Source organism: Oncorhynchus nerka, linkage group LG20, assembly GCF_034236695.1.
Source record: "Oncorhynchus nerka isolate Pitt River linkage group LG20, Oner_Uvic_2.0, whole genome shotgun sequence".
NCBI lineage: Eukaryota > Metazoa > Chordata > Actinopteri > Salmoniformes > Salmonidae > Oncorhynchus > Oncorhynchus nerka.
This window is the reverse complement of record NC_088415.1, coordinates 78,500,765-78,526,631: the sequence shown is the minus strand read 5'-3', so window position 1 is coordinate 78,526,631 and position 25,867 is coordinate 78,500,765. Positions and strand designations below refer to the sequence as shown.

General features: G+C 41.5%; 3 protein-coding genes and 1 long non-coding RNA gene across 7 annotated transcripts in view; 1 reads left to right on the top strand and 3 right to left on the bottom strand.

Annotated features, from left to right (window-relative positions):
- The window catches only part of xrn1 (5'-3' exoribonuclease 1), a 49,879-nt gene extending 44,738 nt beyond the window's left edge, over nucleotides 1–5,141 (bottom strand). Inside the window, 4 exon segments of the mRNA XM_065005807.1 lie at nucleotides 3,077–3,186; nucleotides 3,452–3,549; nucleotides 3,654–3,886; nucleotides 4,909–5,141. Of these exon segments, the coding sequence (XP_064861879.1) occupies nucleotides 3,077–3,186; nucleotides 3,452–3,549; nucleotides 3,654–3,886; nucleotides 4,909–4,983 (516 nt within the window). The 5' untranslated portion in view covers nucleotides 4,984–5,141.
- A 278-nt stretch (nucleotides 5,142–5,419) lies between these two features.
- Nucleotides 5,420–6,625, bottom strand: LOC135563040 (uncharacterized). Its single transcript, XR_010460233.1, has 2 exons — nucleotides 6,247–6,625; nucleotides 5,420–6,158 (listed from the first exon to the last, which is right to left on the bottom strand). It is a non-coding gene; the product is annotated as an uncharacterized LOC135563040 (long non-coding RNA).
- A 1,388-nt stretch (nucleotides 6,626–8,013) lies between these two features.
- On the bottom strand, nucleotides 8,014–19,081 carry LOC115103168 (uncharacterized). 3 transcript variants are annotated; one of them, XM_029623891.2, is made up of 6 exons: nucleotides 18,926–19,081; nucleotides 13,759–13,947; nucleotides 13,266–13,541; nucleotides 11,915–12,010; nucleotides 9,448–9,474; nucleotides 8,014–8,435 (listed from the first exon to the last, which is right to left on the bottom strand). In XM_029623891.2, exons 2-6 carry the CDS (start codon nucleotides 13,943–13,945, stop codon nucleotides 8,356–8,358), a joined length of 666 nt encoding a protein of 221 aa, XP_029479751.2. In that variant the 5' UTR covers nucleotides 13,946–13,947; nucleotides 18,926–19,081; the 3' UTR covers nucleotides 8,014–8,355. The 3 variants fall into 3 exon arrangements, with proteins under 3 accessions (XP_029479751.2, XP_029479750.2, XP_029479749.2); XM_029623890.2 differs by lacking the exon at nucleotides 18,926–19,081 and adding an exon at nucleotides 14,104–15,325 and having other exon boundaries at nucleotides 11,915–12,007; XM_029623889.2 differs by lacking the exon at nucleotides 18,926–19,081 and adding an exon at nucleotides 14,104–15,295.
- On the top strand, nucleotides 18,418–24,345 carry ppp1r7 (protein phosphatase 1, regulatory (inhibitor) subunit 7). 2 transcript variants are annotated; one of them, XM_029623887.2, is made up of 10 exons: nucleotides 18,418–18,527; nucleotides 19,208–19,303; nucleotides 19,486–19,541; nucleotides 20,799–20,864; nucleotides 21,007–21,137; nucleotides 21,322–21,484; nucleotides 21,673–21,789; nucleotides 22,085–22,189; nucleotides 22,460–22,546; nucleotides 22,948–24,345. In XM_029623887.2, exons 1-10 carry the CDS (start codon nucleotides 18,488–18,490, stop codon nucleotides 23,122–23,124), a joined length of 1,038 nt encoding a protein of 345 aa, XP_029479747.1. In that variant the 5' UTR covers nucleotides 18,418–18,487; the 3' UTR covers nucleotides 23,125–24,345. The 2 variants fall into 2 exon arrangements, with proteins under 2 accessions (XP_029479747.1, XP_029479748.1); XM_029623888.2 differs by having other exon boundaries at nucleotides 18,463–18,527; nucleotides 19,156–19,303.
- The last annotated feature ends 1,522 nt before the right edge of the window (nucleotides 24,346–25,867 follow it).

Below are 25,867 nucleotides of genomic sequence, written 5' to 3'. Positions count from 1 at the left end.
CCTAACCAGAAACCGTGGATTGATGGCAGCATTCGCGTGAAACTGAAAGCGCGAACCACTGCTTTTAATCAGGGCAAGGTGACTGGTAACATGACCGAATACAAACAGTGCAGCTATTCCCTCCGCAAGGCTATCAAACAAGCTAAGCGTCAGTATAGAGACAAAGTAGAATCTCAATTCAACGGCTCAGACACAAGAGGTATGTGGCAGGGTCTAATTCTCTCCTTCTCTCTTTCTTTCTCTCGGAGGACCTGAGCCCTAGGACCATGCCCCAGGACTACCTGACATGATGACTCCTTGCTGTCCCCAGTCCACCTGACTGTGCTGCTGCTCCAGTTTCAACTGTTCTGCCTTATTATTATTCGACCATGCTGGTCATTTATGAACATTTGAACATCTTGGCCATGTTCTGTTATAATCTCCACCCGGCACAGCCAGCAGAGGACTGGCCTCCCCACATTGCCTGGTTCCGCTCTAGGTTTCTTCCTAGGTTTTGGCCTTTCTAGGGAGTTTTTCCTAGCCACCGTGCTTCTACACCTGCATTGCTTGCTGTTTGGGGTTTTAGAGGGTAGTAAGTTTTAAGTTCCTCGGCATACACATCACAGACAAACTGAATTTGTCCACTCGCACAGACAGCATCGTGAAGAAGGCGCAGCAGCGCCTCTTCAACCTCGGGAGGCTGAAGAAATTCGGCTTGTCACCAAAAGCACTCACAAACTTCTACAGATGCACAATCGAGAGCATCCTGGCGGGCTCAATCACCGCCTGGTACGGCAACTGCTCCGCCCACAACCGTAAGGCTCTCCAGAGGGTAGTGAGGTCTGCACAACGCATCACCGGGGGCAAACTACCTGCCTCACTAGCCACTTTAACTATGCCACTTTGTTTACATACTCATCTCATATGTATATACTGTACTCGATACCATCTACTGTATCTTGCCTATGCTGCTCTGTACCATCACTCATTCATACATCTTTATGTACATATTCTTTATCCCCTTACACTGTGTATAAGACAGTAGTTTTGGAATTGTTAGTTAGATTACTTGTTGGTTATTACTGCATTGTCGGAACTAGAAGCACAAGCATTTCGCTACACTCGCATTAACATCTGCTAACCATGTGTATGTGACAAATATAATTTGATTTGAGGTGAACCTTCGCCCCAGTCTGAGGTCCTGAGAGCGCTGGAGCAGGTTTTCATCAAGGATCTCTCTGTACTTTGCTCTGTTCATCTTTCCCTCGACCCTGACTAGTCTTCCAGTTCCTGCCGCTGAAAAACAACCCCACAGCATGATGCTGCGACCACCGTATTTTACCATAGGGATGGTGCCAGGTTTCCTCCAGACGTGACGTAATGTGCCTTTTACAGAGGAGTGGCTTCCGTCTGGCCACTCTACCATAAAGGCCTGATTTGTGGAGTGCTGCAGAGATGATGGTCCTTCAGGAAGGTTCTCCCATCTCCAAGGAACTCTGGAGCTATGTCAGTGACCATCGGGTTCTTGGTCACCTCCCTGACCAAGGCCCTTCTCCCCCGATTGCTCAGTTTGGCCAGCTCTAGGAAGTGTCTTGGTGGTTCTAAAAATGATTCTATTTAAGAATGATGAAGGCCACTGCGTTCTTTGGGACTGACCTGGCCACTGCGTTCTCTGAGGTGCTGACCTGTTGCACCCTCGACAACTACTATGATTATTATTATTTGACCATGCTGGTCATCTATGAACATTTGAACATCTTGGCCATGTTATGTTATAATCTCCACCCGGCACAGCCAGAAGAGGACTGACCACCCCTCATTGCCTTGTTCCGCTCTAGGTTTCTTCCTAGGTTTTGGCCTTTCTAGGGAGTTTTTCCTAGCCACCGTGCTTCTACACCTGCATTGCTTGCTGTTTGGGGTTTTAGGCTGGGTTTCTGTACAGCACTTTGAGATATCAGCTGAAGTAAGAAGGGCTATATAAATACATTTGATTTTTATTTGAATTCCTTCAACCTCATGGCTTGATTTTTGCTCTGACATGCACTGTCAACTGTGGGTCCTTATATAGAGAGGTGTGCCTTTCCAAATCATATCCAATCAATTAAATTTACCACAGGTGGACACCAAGTTGTAGAGGCATCTCAAGGATGATCGATGGAAACAGGATGCACCTGAGCTCAATGTCGAGTCTCATAGCAAAGGGCCTGAATACTTATGTAAATAATGTATTTCTTTCTAAAAATGTGCTAACATTTCTAAAAAACTGTTTTCACTTTGCCATTATGGGGTATGTGTGTAGATTGATGAGGGAAAACATTTAATTAATTTTGGAATATGGCTGTAACATAACAAAATGTGGAAAAAGGAAAGGGGTCTGAATACTTCCAGAATGCACTGTAGGACCTGTTTCAAATTATCACTTTTATGCTCAACATAGCCACTTCATATGCGCACTTCATATGCAATTACATGGAAAAATATGCTTTCTATTTTATTCAATATCTATTTTATAATCTTCTTACTATAAAATCATATAATGGCATGGGACTTATAAGCATATCTTGTTTGCTAGATGAACAAGCCTACATCCTATGGCATGGCACATAGTCAGATAACATACAGCAGGCCAACTAATATTATATTCTTCTGAAATACATTTTCTTCATGTTATAGTGTTTTTTTTACACCTGCCTAAAATAATGGATTTACTGTGATGATATACATTCAATTGATTTATTAGACTTTTTAAAATGTTGATGTTTTCAAAGGCATGCATCAGCAGCTTGTATGTGTGGAGGCCTAGAGATGCTAAATGTGTTTGTTAATTAACGGTAAATTACAGTGAAACCGGCAGTCTTTTCCATGACAATAACCAGCTGACAAAATGTCATGTCCGCCACAGCCCTAGTTACAGTCAGTCACCGAGTAAAACAGAAGTCACACGCACACTATGAAACATTTGTGGGGAAATCTGGGAAATGTGCAACAGAAACACACACTGACATACATACATACACACTGACAGACATACATGCACACTGACAGACATACATGCACACTGACAGACATACATGCACACAGAGCCCCCAGCCCTCACCTCGTGTCCAGAAAGGTAGACGTTAACTCCTTTCCAGGCATTGTCTGTGGACAGTTTACTGTTGACAAAGTACTTGAGCTGCTCCTGTAACCTGGCCATGAAGTCCGTCCCTACAGGAGAGATATGATGGGTCGTATTCATTAGGCACCAAACGGAAGAAAACAGACCAAAACTGGGAGGGACTACCGGAACTTAATAATAAGAAAAGCTTAATTTCCTTCTCTGTTGGAGAACATTTTGCTATGGTGTGCCCTAATGAATACAAACACCTTCATTCATGACACCTACATCCTAAAAACCTAGGATTTGGATGAGGGTATGAGCTGACAGATAGATAGGTGGAGAAGTGGATGGATTGTGTAGTAGGCTACATACCAGGTGTGATGCAGTTAGAGTCAAAGCGGGCCTCAGAGGGTAGGACCTCTCCTTTCTCTAGGGCCTTCTTTATCTTGTCCTCTGCTTCTTTGGCCGACCTTTACAAGAAACATGTTAATGAAGTGTGATCTATCACTATGCCACTCTGTCACAGATACAGCACATACAATTCAAATGAATGTATTATAATCATGATCATTACCTGAATCTCCTGCCTCTCTGCTGGTTCATCTTGGCCCGAGGAGCCACCCCATCCACGGCCATGAAGAACACCTTCCTGGGCTTGATGATCCTGAACAGCACCTCCAGATAGTGGAAGATGTCTGCAAAGATCTTCTCCTCCGAGATACGGAAGTGGACGTCCTCGTCATTGGGGTGGGAGCACTGGTGGATGATGCCATTCATATCCAGGTAGAGGTTGTCAAACTCCGGAATCTGGAGAAGAGGGGGGAAAGGGGGATGTTGGAGTAGTATGTCTATTAACCTATAGCAAGTGGATAATAGCATCAATCCTTGAATAATGGTGGAAGTGTATTTATGAGTTGAGGATAAAAACTAGTGGGATTAACTGGAAACAGTTGGAAGAAGTGCATTATTATTTAGGAAACATTAACATGCAGAGTTAACAGGCTTGTAGCTAAACCACAGCACGACTCAGGGCAGAGGGTCACAGAGTCATTCTGTGGCCTGGGGTCAACATTCCACTCCCTAATGCATATTGCATACCTACCAATCAGTAATGTAAATTACTTAGATACAAATACTTTAAAGTGCTACTTCGGTACTATTTTTGGGTATGTGTACTTTACTATTTATATTTTTGACAACTTTTACTCCACTACATTCCTAAAGACAATGCATTTTTTACTCCCATATATTTTCCAGACACCCAAAAGTACTCGTTACATTAATTGAACGCTCAGGCAGGACATCAATATGGTCCAATTCACGCAACTATTAATATAATGCGTACTTTTTCCACCAGTGATGGCGATACATTTGGGCTAACCTGGCAGTGATCTCGACAGTGTTGTATCAGGTCGACGACTGCAATGTGTTATTCACTAAATGTTTCTATTTAGCTACTTGACAAACGTAAAGTGTAGCTAGCTTACATAGGTCTTATTCACACACCGTAGACTTATTGTTATGATAATCTAAACGGAGCTGGTAGTAGTAGCATAAACTGGCTGGCTAAATAAGTACCTAGAGGGAAATGGAGTCAAACACGAAATTGGTTGGTAAATATTGGTTGGCTAACTAGCTATAGCTATGTTTATATTTACAATAAAATGTTGGGTTATGTATTACCATAATAATCATATCAGTAGCGAGTGCAGCAGAGTGGAAACAGCAATACGTGGATATGAACCCGTTATAGGCCTGCTATATTTCGCTTGCTAGCTAGCTGCAACAGTAACGTTATTAATAAGCAAAGTAGAATATCGATATCATACCTGATGTTCCTTGACAACTTCACTCAGGCAAGGGTATCGCTCTGAAATCCATCGATAGAATTTCGGCACTCCCATCTTGACCACAAACTCTTCCCTTTGAGCTAAATGTATACAATTTCAACGGTATAAGAGATGTGTAAAGTTACATGAGAAGTTGTGTTTGCTACAGGGTCCGGGATTTTGTTTCTGTAGCAGCTACGCTAACTAGCTGGCTGTAACTGTCCAGCCAGTAAAACAGTCCGGGTGGAATCAATGACGTAACAACCAGAAAGCCAGCTCTCAAACACAAAATTGTTAAATGTACTGTGTGATCAAATAGATATCATGTTTCAAATATTAATAAAACACGATTTAAACGTATAAATAACAAATCTAGGCTTGTTTTTCTTTTAATATGGTACTTTCATTCTTGTGCAATCATTTATTTGTTCCCGGCGATACACGCAGTTAGTAATTACTGGTTCCACGTCAGCACAAAGAAGCGGGACCAATGACGAACAACACAACATGCAACAATTTCAAAGATTTTACTGAGCTACAGTTCATATAAGGAAATCAGTCAATTGAAATGCATTAGGCCCTAATCTATGGATTCCACATGACTGTGAATACAGATGTGCATCTGTTTGTCAAAGATACCTTAAAAAAATAACAGGTAAGGGCGTGGATCATATAACCATTCAGCATCTGGTGTAACCACCATTTGCCTCATGCAGTGACGACACATCTCCTTCTCATAGAGTTGATCAGGCTATTGTGGCCTGTGGAATGTTTTCCCACTCCTCCTCAATGGCTGTGTGAAATTGCTGGATATTGGCGGGAACTGGAACACGTGCTCAATGGGTTACATTTCTGGTGAGTATGCAGGCCATTGTCAGATTCCAGTTATTGTGTACAGATCCTTGCGACATGGGCCATGCATTATCATGCTGAAACATGAGGTGATGGCTGTGAATGAATGGCACGACAATGGGCCTCAGTATCTCGTCACGGTATATCTGTGCATTCAAATTGCCATCAATTAAAATTAAATTGTGTTCATTGTCCATAGCTTATGCCTGCCCATACTATAACCCCACCATGGGGCACTCTGTTCACAACATTGACATCAGCAAACCGTTCGTCCACACAACGCCATCTGTTGAAAATGGGATTAATCTGGGAAGAGCACACTTCTCCAGTGTGCCAGTGGCCATCGAAGGTGAGCGTTTGCCCACTGAAGTCAGTTACGACGCAGTCAGGTCAAGACCCTGGTGAGGACGATGAGCACACAGATTAGCTTCCCTGATACTAGTTTCTGACAGTTTGTGCAGAAATTATTTGGTTGTACAAACCCACAGTTTCATCAGATGTCCCGGTAGTTGGTCTCAGACGATCCCGCGTGGTTACACTTTGTCTGCAGTTGTGAGGTCGGTTGGACGTACTGCCAAATTGTCTAAAACGACCTTGTGGCTTATGGTAGAGAAATTAACATTAATTTGGCAACAGCTCTGGTGGACATTCCTGCAGTCAGCATGGTAATTGCACACTCCCTCAAAATTTGAGACAATCTGGCATTGTCTTGTGTGACACAACTTCACATTTTAGAGTGGCTTTTTATTGTCCCCAGCACAAGGTACACCTGTGTAATTGTCATGCTGTTTAATCAGCTTCTTGATATGTCACACCTGTCAGGTGGATGGATTATCTTGGCAAATTAGAAATGCTCACTAACAGGGATGTAAATACATTTGTGCACAACGTTTTAGAGAAACAAGCTTTTTTAGCATTTTGGAACATTTCTGGGATCTTTTATTTTAGCTCATGAAACATGGGACCAACACTTTGCATGTTGCATTTCTATTTTTGTTCAAAATATTTACCCTCACCTCTCTCACCCATTGAAGTTACACTGTTTTCACAAAGCTGGCCAACCTACAAAGCTTGTTGACATGACGGTGAGGAACAATGCAAACAATAAGGCTCTGGCAATCTCTTCCACTGTTTCAAAAATGGCCATTGTTTAAAAAAAATCCATTGTATTTCAGGAAAAGCATTAAAGCGATGATATGTAGAATGACTCTAGAAATTGCTCCAGCCAGCATTTCAAGTAGGCTTACCCTACTGAGCTCTTTCATGTACTTCAGATTGTGTGGTTAGAAAATAATCAAGGGTGGGTTATCAAATCATGTTGTTTTCTTTTATTGTTTTGGAACCCTAACCAAATTGACCTTTTGAGTTCATCGGAGCGTATGAAAATCCTTAGATCACTGTGGTAAATTCAGAATCTAGATTTTTGCAATGAAAGATGACTTCTGTATATTTTATAACCAGTAGAAAAGTAATAAACAGGTAGCCTTTCCTGCAGTCTAATGACCAAATTGCCCTCTAGTGGCCTGATGTGATACAGCCTGGATTCGAACCAGGTACTATAGTGATGCCTCTTGCACTGAGATGCAGTGCCTTAGACCTGCGCAATTGTTATATTTCAGTCTTCTGTGATGTACAGTACCAGTCAAAAGTTAACACACCTACTCTTTCAAGGGTTTTTCTTTATTTTTACTATGTTCTACATTGTAGAATAATAGTGAAGACATCAAAACTACGAAATAACACATATAGAATCATGTTGTAACCAAAAAGGTGTTAAACAAGTATATATTATATTTGAGATTCTTCAAAGTAGCCACATTTTGCCTTGATGACAGCTTGGCGCACTCTTGGCATTCTCTCAACCAGCTTCATGAGGTAGTCACCTGGAATGCATTTCAATTAACAGGTGTGCCTTGTCATAAGTTAATATGTGGAATTTCTTTCTTTCTTAATGCGTTTCAGCCAATCAGTTGTGTTGTGACAAGGAAGGGGTGGTATACAGAAGATAGCCCGATTTGGTAGAAGGCCCAGGGAGAAACAGGGACCAGAGAGTTGGACGGACCAGGGAACATATATTGTTGAATTACAATGCCCATACCCCAAAATGTGTATTTGCAGTTTCCACCATATCAAGTAGGAGTGAACATACATGTTGAGTGGGAAGGTAGGAAATGCGAACGCAACCAAGGTATTTTGGTCACCAGACCTATAACGACAGAGGGCTTCCCAGATGCAGACACAGGAGGCAGATGGTTCGAGCCTCTGATATTTATTAAAATACAATGTGCAGGCAATAGGCAGGTCGAGGAAGTGTATTAACCAAGTCAGAGTCCGAAAGGTACAGGGGGGTAGGCGGGCTCGAGGTCAGGTAAAGCTGAATGGTCAGGCAGGCGGGCTCAGTGTCAGGGCAGGCAGAACAGGTCGGAACCGGGAGGGCTAGAAAAAAGAGACTAGGAAAACCATGCTCGTAGGCTTGACAAGACAAACTGGCAACAGACCAGGAGACAAGCACAAAGACAGGTGAAAGGGTGTGACCACACTGCTGTGGAGTGACCAGTTGACATCAGAAGTATATTGGGAAAGGAGCTTTGGGTTTTAGAGAACCTGATAGCCTTTTCCTGGACAAGGTGTTTCTGTGACGTTCTGAGGATAGTGGACGATGGAGCCAAGGACACCTGCCGGGAGGAAAAAGAAACGCACACAAACACACATTTTATCAAGACGTAAAACATACCTTAGAAATATAAACACAGTTAACTACTGGTGTTTACCTCAGTCACGCAACAGTCACTATGCCAAAATGGGAAATGTGAGATATGAGAGATGAGACCCAACAGGTGGTAGGAGACACAGGAGGCTGCTGAGGGGAGGACAGCTCATAATAATGGCTAGAACGGAGTAAATGGAATGGAATCAAACACCTGGAAACCATATGTTTGATGTATTTGATACTATTCCACTCCAGTCATTAACACAAGCCTGTTCTCCCCAATTAAGGTACCAACAACCTCCTGTGGTAGGAAACAGTTATAACCACTCAGCACTACAGCAGTGTAGGGTTCAAGTGTCCATCATTCTCTCACTGTTGGTTCTGTCTACTTTTGCATTACTATTCTGCTATAGTGGTCAATTTGGCCATTCCCATGATCTCTATTTCTATTGTGCAATGCAGATAGTGCATGAACATACACGTCACTCGTGTGCTAATGGCATAAGTGACATAGATGTACAACTGGGACACAATCAGGATTTACCAAAACAGCTGCTCACTATGTTGCTGAACATGTTTGAACAGCATCTTTCTAATGTATGAATGTCTAGGAAGCGTGGAATCCCAATCATTCACTGTCAGGATGAGGCCTTGCATTACATAGGTGATGACACCATACTCTGATCATGAATACTACCCTCGGCCCCAGGAATCACACTTCTGACAAAAAGGGAACTACCCGTGTAAGACATACAGACACACACCCACACCAGTAAGATAAACACACAGAGGCCAGTAGCATCAAAACATAAGGAAACTATTATAGAGGCTGTGTCCAGTCATGTTAATGTTTACAGGGTGTGGTTGAGGAAGCAACAAACCCATCTGTTAATATTTCATCTTCTATTAATCGTTCCATATTACTGTTAACCGAGAAACCGATGGGGAGAATGAGACTGAAGTGAAAACATTCTTACCTCCAGGGTGTCCTGAAACGTTGGGATCTAAAGAGAGATGGAGAAACAAGACTCATTATCTACTGGCTCTGCTGTAATCCAGCTACAGTGCCTTCAGAAAGAATTAACATACCTTGACTTTTTTTTCGCATTTGGTTGTGTTAAATCCTGAATTTAAAATTCATAAAATTGAGATTTTTTGTCACTGGCCTACACACAATACCCCATAATATCAAAGTGAAATTAATATTTTGGATTTCATTTAAACAAATTAATTTAAAAATGTTTAGTCATCTATCTGAGCAGCTAACCGATCGCTGCAGCTGTACATAGTCTATTGGTAAATAGCCCACCCATTTTCACCTACCTCATCCCCATACTGTTTTTATTTATTTACTTTTCTGCTCTTTTGCACACCAATATCTCTACCTGTACATGACCATCTGATCATTTATCACTCCAGTGTTAATCTGCAAAATTGTAATTATTCGCCTACCTCCTCATGCCTTTTTGCACACAATGTATATAGACTCCCCCTTTTCTTTCTACTGTGTTATTGACTTGTTAATTGTTTACTCCATGTGTAACTCTGTTGTCTGTTCACACTGCTATGCTTTATCTTGGCCAGGTCGCAGTTGCAAATGAGAACTTGTTCTCAACTAGCCTACCTGGTTAAATAAAGGTGAAATAAAAAATAAATAAAAAATAAGTATTCAACCCCTTTGTTAAGGCATGGGTAAATGAGTTCAGGAGTAAACATTTGCTTAACCAGTTACATAGTAAGTTGCATGGACTCACTCTGTGATAACAATAAGCTTTGACAAAAACAACATTGTGCCAGGTGTGAGGGTCGTCACCAACCCAGAGGATTTGGTGATCTCACTCTCCGAGGCCGGCGAGAAAAGGTCTTTAATCAGGACAACACCCACAAGGCCGCCGGGTCCCAAGGTATTCAAAAGAGCACAGAACAGCTGGCATGCATATTCATGGTCATGGCTACCTCTCCTTGTCCCAGGCTGTAATCCCCTCATGTTTTAAGATGACCACCATCATTCCTGTCCACAAGAACTCAAAGGCTTCATGCCACAATGACTACCGCCCTGTAGCACTCACTTCTGTTGACGACATTGAATGTTCCTGAGTGGCCAAATTACAGTTTTGACATAAAAATTGACTTTAAAATATATGGCAAGACTTGAAAATGGCTGTATAGCAATGATCAACAATCAACTTGACAGAGCTTGAAGAATTTTAAAAAGAACAATGTGAAAATATTGTACAATCCAGGTGTTTAAAGCTCTTAGAGACTTTTATTTTATACCTTTATTTGACTAGGCAAGTCAGTTAAGAACAAGTTCTTATTTTCAATGACGGCCTAGGAACAGTGGGTTAACTGCCTGTTCAGGGGCAGAACGACAGATTTGAACCTTGTCAGCTCGGGGATTTGAACTTGCAACCTTTCAGTTACTAGTCCAACACTCTAACCACTAGGCTACCCTTACCCAGAAAGACTCACAGCTGTAATCGCTGCCAAAGGTGCTTCTACAAAGTATTGACTCAGGGGTGTGAATACTTATGTAAATGAGATATTTCTGTGTTTCATTGTCTTTTTAAAATTATTTTTAATAATTCTCCCCAATTTCATAGTATCCAATTGGTAGTTACAGTCTGGTCTCATTGCTGGTTGAGAGGCGAAGGTCGAGAGCCATGCAAAACACAACCCAACAAAGCCGCACTGCTTCTTCCACTTAACCCAGAAGCCAGCCACACCAATGTGTCATAGGAAACACTGTTCACCTGGAGACCGTGTCAGCGTGCATGCGCCTGGCTCGCCACAGGAGTTGCTAGCGCGCGATGGGACAAGGACATCCCTGCCGGCCAAACCCGGACGATGCTGGGCCAATTGTGCCCCATGGGTCTCCCAGTCATGGCCGGCTGCGACAGAGCCTGGACTCGAACCAGGATCTCTAGTGGCACAGCTAGCTAGTGGCACAGCAATAAAGTGCCTTAAACCATTCAACCACTGCCCCACCCCGGAGGACCTGTATTTAATTTTCAATACATTTGCAACAATTTCTAAAAACATGTTTTCACTTTGTTATTATGGGGTATTGTGTGCAGATGAATTCAACCTGAATTCAGGCTGTACCACAACAAAACGTGGAATAAGTCAAGGGGTGTCAATACATTCTAAAAGGTACATGTTGTCATGGGGAAGGTTGTATGTACACAATTACTTTTATACAGCACAATAATGTTACCATCAAAGATCCAAAGTCACATATAGAATTGTACATAAAAGTATAAAGTACATAAACATGTAATTACATGCAATAACCTTTCTCCATAACTGTCACTTTGATCTATAATGTGTTGTTTAAATACAGATTATGAAAGCTATTCTGTAAATACCCCAGATTGGTTCTTTAAAGATCAGGGGGGACATCAAGCGATGAACCAGTATGGTATGCCTTATAATGTCACTCACCTTGTTGTTTAAAGATGAGGAAGCTTGTGGTAACCAGGGCAACAAAGGCCAGGCCTGCTAGCAAAGAAGCAAGGGCAGCCAGCATGGACATCCCTCCTTGAAAACACAACAGGAATTCCCCTGATTCACCTGCTTCATAACTAGTTAAACAAGGGACTAAAGAAAGGGAACAATCTGTGGATTTTGTGGCGTGTAGGCCTGAGGGTGTTTGTGTTGTTATGCCTTTTGTTACACCCAACACAAGCTTCACATTCATACATACAGTGTATAGGCATGTTATTATTACTCTTTATTTTTATTCGTTATTCACTGTGTATTTATTCTAGAGGTGGTACCAAGTCACTATTATTTGAGTCACAAGCAGGTCTCAACTCACAAGGTCCAAGTCTTTAGTTGAGTCCCAAGTAGAACGGTTCGAGTCAAGTCCAAGTCGTGCATTCAAAGAGCGAGTCGAGTCGAGTCATAAGTTTTGCAAGTCAAGTCTCTATGCAAGTAAAAAAAATCTATAAACGCAATGCCTTGTTCAACTACAAATAGAGGCCTTGGGACTATAAGGTTCTATCTGACATTTTAGTCAGAAATGAGTCACATATAATAGATCTTTAGATGGTTCTTCACATGTTTGTAAAGTTATATATATTTTTAAATAGATTTTAAGTGAAAATAATTAACAGCTAAAAAGTTCTATCTGCATAAACCCATTTGAACTTGGCGCTAGAAGGTTCTCTATCTCCCTCTAAGTATGGTCTAGGCTAGTCTGCCAGTAATAATGGCACACAAGCAAAAAGAACAACTGTCAGAATTCTTAAAGTAAATGATGTCACATCGTTGTTCAGTGATGACAGTAATTTGTCTAATGATCAAAATAAATTTCTTAATGTATCTGATGATGTGTTCTGACTCTATTTTGGTAAAACAGCGTTATTCTACCATTTATGTATGACTCTTTTTTTTAACTGAACATGTCTAATTCAGAAGTGTCAGACAGAACCTTATCTGCTATTGCACCACACTAAAAAAAAGTGGCTCAGGATTTTGATACTCTGCACTTTATGTACCTTTTAAGGTGAGGACTTTAATGGGTTATGAAAAAAAGTATTCACTACAAACCTCAGCGCAACTGTAGATAGTCACTAGGCACCACTCCAAAGGACATCTGGCTCACACCAAGGCTCGAACCCAGGACCTCTGCCTTGCTAGCAACCGTCCTCCTGAAGCATCTTACCAGTTGACGCTAAGTCTAAGTTCCACACATCTCCATGCACTACACACTGCCTTCTAATCTATACACTACTCTTTCAATGTACACTGTAAACATAGTGTCACCAAGTAGGCCCCCCTGTGACATTACCTCCAGTGGTGATGGGCTCAGAATGTGTGAGCTCCTTCATCAGTTTGGCACAGCTCTCATGGAGTTGAATCCTCTCCAGCCTCGTGCGCTCAGTGTCCTGGTCCCAAAGGTGTTTGAGCGCTAGGGCCTGTGGTACCTCAGCTGTCCAGGTGTCTGTGTTTCGGTCCAGAGTCAGGAAGTCATTCCCGTCAACCAGGAGCCGGTCAGTCAAATGCACTACTCGAAATCCGTCCAGTTTGCTTTCATGCACACGCAGGTACTGGTAAGTATGATTTTCTGGGCATGGATGGGAAAAAAGGAAAGGAATGGTTAAGAATGAATGTAACCTTGTCAGTCAAGGAGGTAGATTTGTCCCAGCATGGGCAATAAGTGTCAGGTCTCAGGTACCTGCCATTGTGCCCTTGAGGTTGTGCAACTGTGCTCTCAAAAGTTATGGTTTGTGTACTGTATGGGTGTGTTTCAGTAAGTTCATACAGTTATGCATTAGGCCTACTTGTCATGATGTTGTTGACATGTTCTTCTATCTCAAACGCCTGTTGAAAAGACTCGCTGTAGTTGCCCAACAATACAGCACGGAGAATGCCGTTGACGTCTTTCTCGCAGCTGGAGAGAGCGGCTCCGTTGATCAATACCTGCTCGACCTCACCGACCACTCCCGACCGCTGGAACTGAATGACCATGTCTACAACAAAACATATTAAAAAGCAAACATTTATAGACTATGCATTTGTTATGAACACCCTTATATCCACAACAGTCACAATAGTGGAGAATGTTGTGGTAAAATGAACATATTGTACAATAAATGAATGGAAAAGTGAGCAACGGAAACACTTACCCCTTTTAAAACCCCAACAAAGCTCGCAAATCAGAATGAATGTAAGTGGAAGTCGCATCTTTGCAGTCACTTCTCCCAACTAGAACGGGTATTCGAAATTATGCACTAGCTACTTCCAAGACGTTCTCCAAATGTAATAGATTAGTTATAAATATAACGGACTATTTCTTCTTGTTCTCCCTTGCAAATACAAACACGGAGAATGATAAAGGATACGCTAAGGTCGACGTGGTTATCAATCAAAGGTCCTCCATAGGTGTGCGTGCATATCCTCCGAACTTGACAATACAAGTGGTCTGTCTCTGTTGTCTTTTAAAAGCGCACTACGATTTTCAGTAGTTTGGGATGTGATTGGCTGATAGGTCAGAGCGAGGATGGTCCCTTTAAAATGAAAAAAATGGGTAGGTCCTTCACAAGAGCGCATCAAGGCAGCCTACCTTATTGGAGTGACATAGAGGCAGTTCATTGAAGCATTTTGCTTCCGAAACTGAATTGGAAATGCAAATGGAAAAATGATAAATCAATATCATGTCTGCAATTCCTTTTCCTAAATGGGTAAGCATTTTTTTGTGACACAATTATATTTGAAATGCAAAAAAAGATATAGCATTTTCATGATTGAGTATGCATATTGTCTGCCAATTTGATAAATAAATAACAAAGTGTGTTTGATATTTCATTTCCATGGTACCATCCAGTACAACACTGACACATTAAAAAGAATCTAACAGAAATGCTTAAATGACAATCATTTTTGCCATTTAATTTCCTTAATGTGAGCATGAATTCTGAACTAGCAATTTCAAATGCTTTTCCATAATCTGTGTGGTTTAAAGGTAAATATAGTACTTGGAATGCTATGTCCATATACAGTATGTATCTTCCTCTATTGTAAAGGTGGATCTTTTCAAACATCATGACTCTACGGGTACAAACATAACTAGAGCACAGATGAAATGTGTAGAGTTCAGTCTATTTGTGTCTGACTCATTGTCCCACAGCTGAACACAAGAGGGAAGATAGAGGAAGTTGCACACACTATCAAACCCCAGTATACAGTACATAGGCTACTGTGTGTGTGTGTGCAGTGGTGGATAAAGTACCCACAAATGTCATACTTGAGTTAAAGTAAATATACCTTAATAGAAAATGACTCAAGTAAAAGTAAGTCACCCAGTTAAATACTACTTGAGTAGAAGTCTAAAAGTATTTGATTTTAAATATTAAGTATCATAAGTAAATGGAATTTCTGAAATATTCATAAGTATCAAAAGTAAAAGTAAAAGTGTAAATCATTGTCACACCCTGACCAAAGAGAGCCTTTGTTTCTCTATGGTGTAGTAGGTCAGGGCGTGACTGGGGGGTATTCTAGTTTATTATTTATACGTGTGGTTCTAGGTTATTATTTTCTATGTTGGTGATTTGTATGATTCCCAATTAGAGGCAGCTGGTAATCGTTGTCTCTAATTGAGGATCAAATTTAAGTAGTTATTGTTCCCACCTGTGTTTGTGGGATATTGTTTTATATTTAGTGCACCACGTAGTCACGTTTTGTTGATTGATTTATTGTTTTTGCTAAGTTTCACTTTATAATAAATATGTGGAACTCAACATCCGCTGTGCCTTGGTCCATCTCTCCACACGACCGTGACAATCATTTCTATTTCCTTATATTAGGCAAACCAGACTGCACAATTTTCTTGTTTTTATTTTATTTTAAGGGTAGTCATGAGCACACTCCAACACTCAGACATAATTTACAAATTAAGCATTTGTGTTTAGTGAGTCCGCCAGATCACAGGCAGTAGGGATGATCAGATATGTTCTCCTGAATAGAGTGTGAATTTGACCATGTTCCTGCCCTGCTTAGCATTAAAAATGTAACAAGTACTTTTGGGTGTCAGGGAAAATGTATGGAGTAAAAAAGTACATATTTTCTTTAGAATGTAGTGAAGTAAAAGTTGTCAAAAATATAAATAGTAAAGTACAGATACCCCCAAAAACTACTTAAGTAGTACTTTACACCACTGTGTGTGTGTGTTAAGACAACAACAGGGAATTGCATTGTATTTTGTTCCTCCAAAGCATTTCCTGCAATATAAAGAAAACTAAATAAGTCAAGGAGCTAGCAGCTCACATGAAGAAGTGGTCAAAGAGCATGCTGTTATCTCCATGTACTAACTAGAGCATATTATGGTACACGTGATGCACAGGGAGTATATCAAAGAATGATCCCTCACATGCTCTAGAGAGTTTTACCACTGTGTGCTTCAGACAGCACAACACTGGGTCGGGAGGGTTGTAGTCCCACTCACCAGCAGTAGTGTCTGAAGAGATCATATCCTATAAAGTTTGGCACACAATGGAACGGAATACTGTTTTGGGTGTAAAGATCTGTGTCAAGATAATAAGAACAGCAGTGTCTTGGTCTCACTCTGTGTACTTTACATCAAGTGGAAAACCAGCCAGACAGGAAGCGACTTTATAAACATTGCCTGAGAGAGAGAGCCTTCTCATGCTTTGTTGATTTAAAAAAAGCTTTGGACTGAATTTGGCATGAGGGTCTGCTATACAAATTGATGGAAAGTGGTGTTAGGGGAAAAACATACAACGTTATGAAATCCATGTACACAAACAACAAGTGTGTGGGAAAAAATGACAAACAACACACACATTTCTTTCCACAGGGCTGTGTGGTGAGACAGGGATGCAACTTAAGCCCCGCCCTCTTCAACATATACATCAACAGATTGGCGAGGGTACTAGAACAGGCTGCAGCACCCGGCCTCTCCCTACTAGAATCTGAAGTCAAAGGTCTACTGTTTGCTGATGATCAATCTGGTGCTTCTGTCACCAACCACGGAAGGCCTACAGCAGCATCTAAATAATCTGCACAGATTCTGACAGTAAATCTCAGTAAGACAGAAATACTGAAGGTCCAAAAAAGGTCCAGATAACAAGATAATAAATACAAATTCCATCTAGACACTGTTGCCCTTAGAGCACACCAACAATTAGACATACCTCGGCCTACACATCAGCGCCACATGTAACTTCCACAAAGCTGTGAACGATCTGAGAGGCAAGGCAAGATGGGCCTTCTATGCCATCAAAAGGAACATCAAATTAGACATACCAATTAGGATCTGGCTAAAAATACTTGAATCAGTTATAGAACCCATTGCCATTTGTGGTTGTGAGGTCTGGGGTCCGCTCACCAACCAAAAATTCCAAATGAGACTGCATGCAGAATTCGGCAAAAATATCCTCTGTGTACAACGTAAAACACCAAATAATGCATGCAGAGCAGAATTAGGCCGATACCCACTAATGATCAAAATCCAAAAAAGAGCCATTAAATACGACAACCACCTAAAAGGAAGTGATGCCCAAACCTTGCATAACAAGCCATCACCTATAGAGAGATGAACCTGCAGAAGAGTCTGGGGCTCTGCTCGCAAACACAAATAGACCCCACAGAGCCCCAGGACAGCAACATAACTAGACCCAACCAGATCATGAGAAAACAAAAAGATAATTACTTGACACATTGGAAAGAATTAACAACAAAAAAACTGAGCAAACTAGAATGCTATTTGGCCCTAAACAGAGAGTACACAGTGGCAGAATACCCGACCACTGTGACTGATTATGTACAGACTCAGTGAGTATAGCCTCACTATTAAGAGAGACTACTCTCAAGGCAGACCTGGCTCTCAAGAGAAGACAGGTTATGTGCCCACTGCCCACAAAATGAGGTGGAAACGGAGCTGTACTTCCTAACCTCCTGCAAAATGTATTACCATATTAGAGACACATATTTCCCTCAGATTACACAGACCCACAAAGAACTCGAAAACAAATCCAATTTTGATAAACTCCCATATATATTGGGTGAAATACCACAGTATGCAATCACAGCAGCAATATTTTCAATATGTGTGACCTGTTGCCACAAGAAAATGGTGACCAGTGAAGAACAAACACTATTGTAAATACAACCCATATTTATGTTTAGTTATGTTACCTATTTGCACATCGTTACAACACTGTATATAGACCTAATATTATTTTGGAACTTTTCTGAGTGTAATGTTTACTGTTCATTTTCTATTGTTCATTTAACTTTTGTTTATTATCTCTTTCACTTGCGTTGGCAATGTAAACATGTGTTTTCCATGTCAATAAAGCCCTTAAATTTAAAATTGAAATAGAGAGAGACAGAGACAGAGCGGGAGGAAGGGATGATTTTTTAAACTTGAATATCGCACACACACAGCGGATGAATGGTATATTATGACCAGTGGCGCACCCCTTTAGATGGCGGCCTCCTGATTGACTGAGGAGATTACCAATCAAAAGGGAGGGTTATCAGGAAACAAACATGGCTACCCTGTTTGTTGGAGAGCCGCAAGAGATGGAAGGTGAGTGAACATTTTAAATACGGCATCTCAAATATTTTATCAAGAGTGATGAAATTGATATATGTATGCCCGAGGGTATTTTATTGTGTGCTACTTTGTCTCCTCCCTCCCTGAACATGCTAATGTTGTTAGCCAGATAGCTAGGTAGTAACGTTAGCTAGCTACCTTGCTTGTTAGCGTTGTCATTCAATAACGTCTTGTTTTCGTACGCAAGCAAACAACTATGTAGCTACATTAGCATGTCAATGTATTTTGTTTGAATGGCATCCTCGTTTAATGTATCTAGTTAACATTAGCCTAGCAACTAAGTGGGAACATTTCATGGTGATTGGTCTGTCAAGGTACGCTAGCTATCTGGTTGGTCCTTTCTGTCCAGTCAGTTAACGTGGAGATTTTACCTTTTCGGATTCTTCAACATCTAAAATAAAAATGTCAGATGCAGTCGGGAAAACTTGCTATCTTCTAAGCTCTAAACAAGATCTAATAGTATAAATATGTTGCTAATGATGAACATGCGACTGATCAGGTAGCAGTAGGTTGCAGACAGACGCCCATACCATAGCAGATCGCTTGAGTCTGCTACATGGGCGTTTGAGTTTTCCGTATAATGACCAAACTACATTTTAAGGGACTGCCTGATTGACCCTGGCTGTGCCTCCCCATCTGTCCTCTATGTGCAGTGGACCGGAAGGGTGAGTCAGAGGAGTCTGGAGATGATGAGACCAGGAGGAAGAGCATCAATGGGGAGGTTGATGCCAATCAGCCCCATACCACAGGTGGTGGCAATACACAAGCTATAGTTCCACAAGTATAGTGTCACGCTTCGTAGACACAAACTGAAGGAAAGATTTTGATTTAAACTGTTTGAGAACATTTTGTCCTATTGTAGCTAGCGCATACTTTTACTCTAGTTAGATGCTGTGTTAAGACACCCCTTGACATGTCTCTTTGTACACAGTTAAAGAGGAGTCTCCTGTTGAAATGGATACCATAACTCTGGACCCAGAGGAAGAGGTGAGGGAGGGGGAACAGTGTTATAATGGCGGCAGGTGGTTAAGTGCTCTGCCAGTAACCAAACTATTGCTGGTTCAAATCCCCGAGCCAACTACCGTAATTTCCGGACTATAAGCCGCTACTTTATTCCCACACTTTGAACCTCGCGGTTTATACAATGATGCGACTAATTTATGGATTTTTCCTGCTTTCACAAGATTCATGCCACCAAAAAACTGAGCACCGTCTCATAATGTGACGTAAATCGAGCGCGCTCAAACTTCCCATCATTCTGATTACGGTAGTAATTTTTTCACCCTCATCATGGCAAAGACACAGAGAAATGCGTATGATGCAGCTTTCAAGTTGAAGGCGCTCAATCTGGCTGTTGGAAAAGGAAATAGAGCTGCTGCATGGGAGCTTGGCCTTAATGAGTCGATTATAAGACTTTATAAACAGCAGCGTGAGGAACTGACTCAGTGCAAAAAGACAACAAACCTTTCAGAGGGAAGAAAAGCAGATGGCCCAAAGTATTTGCAGCCACTCGACTTCAGTGTAAATCGTGCATTTAAGGTGGCGCTCTGTGTTCAGTGGGAAGCTTGGATGACAAGTGGGGAGAAATCCTTCACTAAAACGGGCCGCATGTGAAGAGCAACTTATGGTCAAGTCTGCCAGTGGGTCCTGACAGCGTGGAGCATTGTCAAAAAATCCACTATCATCAACGGGTTTCGAAAGGCTGGACTGCTGCGTGTTGAAGGGGCAGCATGAGCTCAGCGGGGTATTTGCCTCCGGATGAAAGTGACGAGAGCGACAATGAAAACGATCCAACATCGGATGAAGCAATTCTGAGGCCATTCAACTCCGACACCGAAGGAGATGGTTTCAGTGCACATGATGAGGAAGATGGTGACCAATGACTTTACCGGTAGACTACTGTTTAATTTTTGTTACAAGCCATGTTTCGTTTAAAGGCTGTGTAAAGTTAATTTGTTTCAATGTACCGGTAGTCACCTGCGGCTTATAGACATGTGCGGCTTATTTATGTACAAAATACATATTTTTTTAATAATTCAGTGGGTGCGGTTTATATTTGGGTGTGCTTAATAGTCCAGCAATTACGGTAGGTTAAGAATCTTGATCAAGGCACTTAACTCTAATTAAAAATAAAACTGTCTGCTACATGACAGATAAAATAAGTTGCTGTAAGTTTGCCTCATGGAATTATGAATGCTATTCCAATGTAGTTCGCTACTGAATACCTACCCCTCTTATTCTCAGGATGTTGATCTTGTCCACTGTCGTATTGGGAAGATTGAGGGAATGGGGGTGTTGAGGAAGGCGAAGGTCAGTAGTTTGACTATTGGCTGTCACTCACCCATTGTAAACATCATATGGCTATTTTATTGGAACCATGGCTGACATCACAGTGGAATAATGGACTGTGAGCACAAACAGTATGACTAGATTTAATGTTGTGCGTGTCCAGACGCTCTCTCTAAGGCAGAACCTGATCAAGACGATTGAAAACCTGGAGACGTTAGTGATGCTGAAGGAACTTGATCTCTACGACAACCAGATCCGCAAACTTGAGAACCTGCAGACCCTCAAAGAGCTGGAGTGAGTCTGATGGGACCACACACGCCAGTGTTTCCCTCCCCATCAGCTGACCTAGAGATTGCCTCAATGATCACCCTTTAGTGTATTCCTCTCCCCATTTACACTGACTGACGCAACTGTTATTTCATGCACAGTTTCTGTACAGTTGACTTGCACTTGAATGTGTTTTGACTCTGCTCTCCAGCCAGCTGGACGTGTCCTTCAATCTACTGAGGAAGGTGGAGGGTCTGGAGCGTCTGACGGGGCTAAAGAAGCTCTTTCTGCTGCACAACAAGATCAGCCACATCGCCAACCTGGACCACCTCACCGGCCTGGAGATGTTGGAGCTGGGCTCCAACCGCATCCGGGTAAGACGGGTCAATTGCATATTCACATATATTGGGATGTCTTGGAATGGAATTGGAATGTGTAGAACATAATGTTTTTGTATTGGTATAGATTTGGTTTGAGTATTGTACCAGAAAATCATTGTTGCTTTAAAGAGGTGAGGAATGATTGCTTGACCTAACGTGTGTGCATGCCTCGTTGTTTCCAGCTAATAGAGAACTTGGACGGGCTGTCCTCGTTGACGAGTCTGTTTCTGGGAACCAATAAGATCACTCAGCTGCAGCATCTGGAAGGCCTTCACAACCTGACAGTCCTCAGCATCCAGGTATGTGTATATATCACACACTATGGTTTGGGTCAATTCTGGAAGTATTACACTTTTCAGTTGGGAATAATTGTAATTCGGTTTACTTTCTGAATTGATCATCACCACTGCTTCCTGTAATGTATTGTTTGAAAACACTGCAGAAATGTTAAATGCACATTTTCTTGCTTTAGTGACCCAACTGTTTGTGCTGTTTAGTCATGCTGAACTGTAGAAACTCATCTAATCATGATGATACAATGAGAGACATGTGGATTTTGGTCTCTGAGGATATGTTGTGTTCCTTTCTCTCCAGAGTAACCGCATCACCAAGATGGAGGGTCTGCAGGGTCTGGTCAACCTGAAGGAACTCTACCTGAGTCACAACGGCATCGAGGTCATTGAGGGCCTGGAGAACAATGTGAGTCGGTGTCAACGGCAACCACATGACTGTAGGGCCATGCACATTGCCATGGCGACTAATGAAATTACCCCAGGAATGCAATGTTTATGGAAGCCCAATAAACCGATGTGGTAAAATGTTCCACACACAGCCAATGCATGTAGTCATTGGTGATTACATGTACTGTAGTTATTGCTAAGAGTTGAATCAGTGTTTGCATGCTAGTTCAATGTCAATTGTTTCAGAAATCAAAGTGTGTCAATTTTGATGCTGTTTGGCCACATACAGAAAAAGCTCACAACTCTCGACATCGCATCCAACCGGGTAAAGAAAATTGAAAACATCAGCCATCTAACAGACCTACAGGAATTCTGGGTAAGAGAAGAGATTTAACGTTCATGGTGAATAGGAAAGAGAAATAATGGATGAGTCATTCAAGTGCTGAGGGATTGGAATATAGCCATAGACCACAGCTGAGGTCTGTTCTTATGCACGACGCACCGCGTGCCAGGGTAAAGCCCTTAGCCGTGGTATATTTGCAATATACCACAAACATCTGAGGTGCCTTATTGCTATTATAAACTAGTTACTAATGTAATTCAGAGCAGTTAAAATGTTTTCATCATGGTAAGTGGTCTGATATACCACGGCTGTCAGCATTCGGTGCTAGAATCACCCAGTTTATAATAAATAGAGCACTGTCACTTGTTGGAGGAATGAATTGGTTTGTTGCTGATTGGAAAATGTATTTGAATCACATGTCAACTCTTTCCCAGATGAATGATAATCAGCTAGAGAACTGGTCAGATCTAGATGAGCTGAAGAGTTCCAAGGCCCTGGAGACGGTGTACCTGGAGAGGAACCCCTTGCAGAAGGACCCCCAATATCGCAGGAAGATTATGCTGGCTCTGCCCACCGTACGCCAGATCGACGCCACGTTCATCCGCTTTTGACCGGGCCACACCTCACACCCCTACCTTGGTGTCCCTCCACTTACTGTTCTTCCCCTGCAACTGCAAAATAGACCTCAGCTTACTGCACACAGACTCATTCACCACAGGCACACACCGACAGATCCAGACGAGTGTCCTTGTATACCACATACACTCCAGCACACACACATTTCGACCATCACGTTTCACTTGCCTTACCGTCTCATGTGAAACACGCATGTACACACTTACACTCACCATCTGACCTATACTATTGTGTTAATGCATATTAATTTATTGTCAGAATTGGACTGGATAGGGGCTGGGAGGAGTGGGAGTGGCAGGGATGTCAAAAGGACTGCCCCCCCTCTTTTCCCCCTTTGGCTGTGGAGTAGGGAATAATTGCTCTGCCTGATTGTCCTTTTGTCTGGAGGGATTTAAAAGGAGAAGGCTGTCGGTCTTTCTCCCTTTGTTATTGAAATTGCACTGTACCTGGCAAGAAGGTGGGCTGGCGGTATTGCTGATGGTCTATTTAAGTGTTCGTCACATTTCCTTCAGGAAGTGCTAAACTCACCAGACAGTCTTATTTTAAAGAATAAAATATATATATATATATTAAATGTGACAATGGTAGCTGCTGCCTTTAGTGGTGCTAATATTGGTGTGTATGATACTTGGTGTGGTTGCTATGGGGATATTTAGCTCACCATAACACTAAGTTTCCCTCAAATTGTAGCTACGTTAAACAGACGCTGTATCTGTTGTTCAACGTGAAGGATTGAACTTAATTCACACCCTGTCATAAAGAAGCATACTCAGGTCCAATTCGGGACAATAAACTGGTCCAATTCGGGACAATAAAGCAAATGTGCTGTTCTGAATGCCAAATCATGGCAGCACCAAGAAACAAACCAGGGGTTTGTGCATTGGGAAAAAATGTAGCAGAGCATTTTGCAATGGGGCAAAATGGAACAAAGTTATTATTGGACAAGAGCGGATGTTTTGTGTTTCTTGGCTGATGAACATGACCCAATTACCAGAGAGTATAAACACATGTGAAGAGTGGGATTTTTGCTGTAAGATTTGTTCACAACTGTTTTCATTGATTAATTTGTTTTTATTTAGTTTCTTAAACGGATTTGTTTTGAATGGTTCAAAGACCAAGTTTGATTATTTACAATGTCCTAATTCAAATTAATCTGCAGTCTGAGCTATACTGAAAAATAAACAATTTCAAATATTTTACTGTGTTACAGTTCATATAAGAATCAGTCAATTGAAATAAATGAATTACATCCTAATTTATGGGTATACAGATATGCATCTGTTGGAGAAATACCTAAGAGAAAATGTAGGGGCGGGGATCAGAAAACCAGTCAGTATCTGGTGTGACCATTTGCCTCGTGCAGTGCGACATCTCCTTCGCATAGAGTTGATCAGGCTGATTGTGGAATGTTGTCCTACTCCTTCAATGGCTGAGACGTTTCTGGATATTGGCGCGAACTGGAACACGCTGTCTTACATGTCAATCCAGAGCATCCCAAACATGCTCAACGGGTGACATGTGTATTATCTTGTCATAGAAGAAATGCTCACTAACAGATGTAAACAAATTTGTGCACAATTTGAGAGAAATATGCTTTTTGTGGTTATGGAAAATTTCAGCTCATGAAACATGAGACCAACACTGGACATGCTGCGTTTTCATTTTTGTTCAGTGTATTGGTCCATAAGTAAATCTTACTGCTGTAAAAAAAAAAAAAAAACATTCAATGGTAGTGACATTCAGATTATGTAAAGGAAAATATGACCGTCTGTAAAAATATTTCCATCAAAGTGAAAAGCCCATGCATATACATGTATGGAGTCACCTATAGTTTGCACTTACTGGTACACTTCAAGGGAAACTTGGGACAGAAGTGAACAGTGTTTGTGAACAGAAATGGGCTCAGATTACCTATTGACTTGGATCAGTGGGCTCTGTCTGAGTGAATGTCTGTGTGGAATGTGGAAGGGAAGGAATGTGTTAACTTTTATTTACCAGATTGCTCAGGATCCGTATGTCCATGCAGTACACCAACAGACACAGAAGTTACCCCTAACCTCAGATCTAGGATCAGAAACTTTCTGTACCCAAATCAAATTTGAACCTAAACCAGTAGTGGAATGACCCTGTATCAGTGGTAAGGGACAACTTATATTATCTTGAGTGAAATGTTACCTATACAACTTGGGCTTATTCAAGAGAGTGCAACATTTAGAATGTTACAGATGGAAATGCAATGTATATTATTACAACTATTGACTCCTCCCTTTGCTAGACAAGTTGACAGTTCTATACAATGGATTTACATTTACATTACATTTAAGTCATTTAGCAGACGCTCTTATCCAGAGCGACTTACAAATTGGTGCATTCACCGATTTCTGCCCCACGACGGGTTCAGAGAACAATGCCACACAACTCACATTTTTTTTGCTCGCTTTTAGTTATGTTTGACAAAGTGCTCGGTTTACTGTTTTTGAACTGAATGTATTATAAAAGACTAAATAAAGTTACTTCAAATTAGATTGTTTTCCCACAAATGCTTACACCACTAAACTGACATGTTATTTTATTTTACCTTTATTTAACTAGGCAAGTCAGTTAAGAACAAATTCTTATTTTCAATGACGGCCTAGGAACAGTGGGTTAACTGCCTGTTCAGGGGCAGAACGACAGATTTGTACCTTGTCAGCTCGGGGTTACTAGTCCAACGCTCTA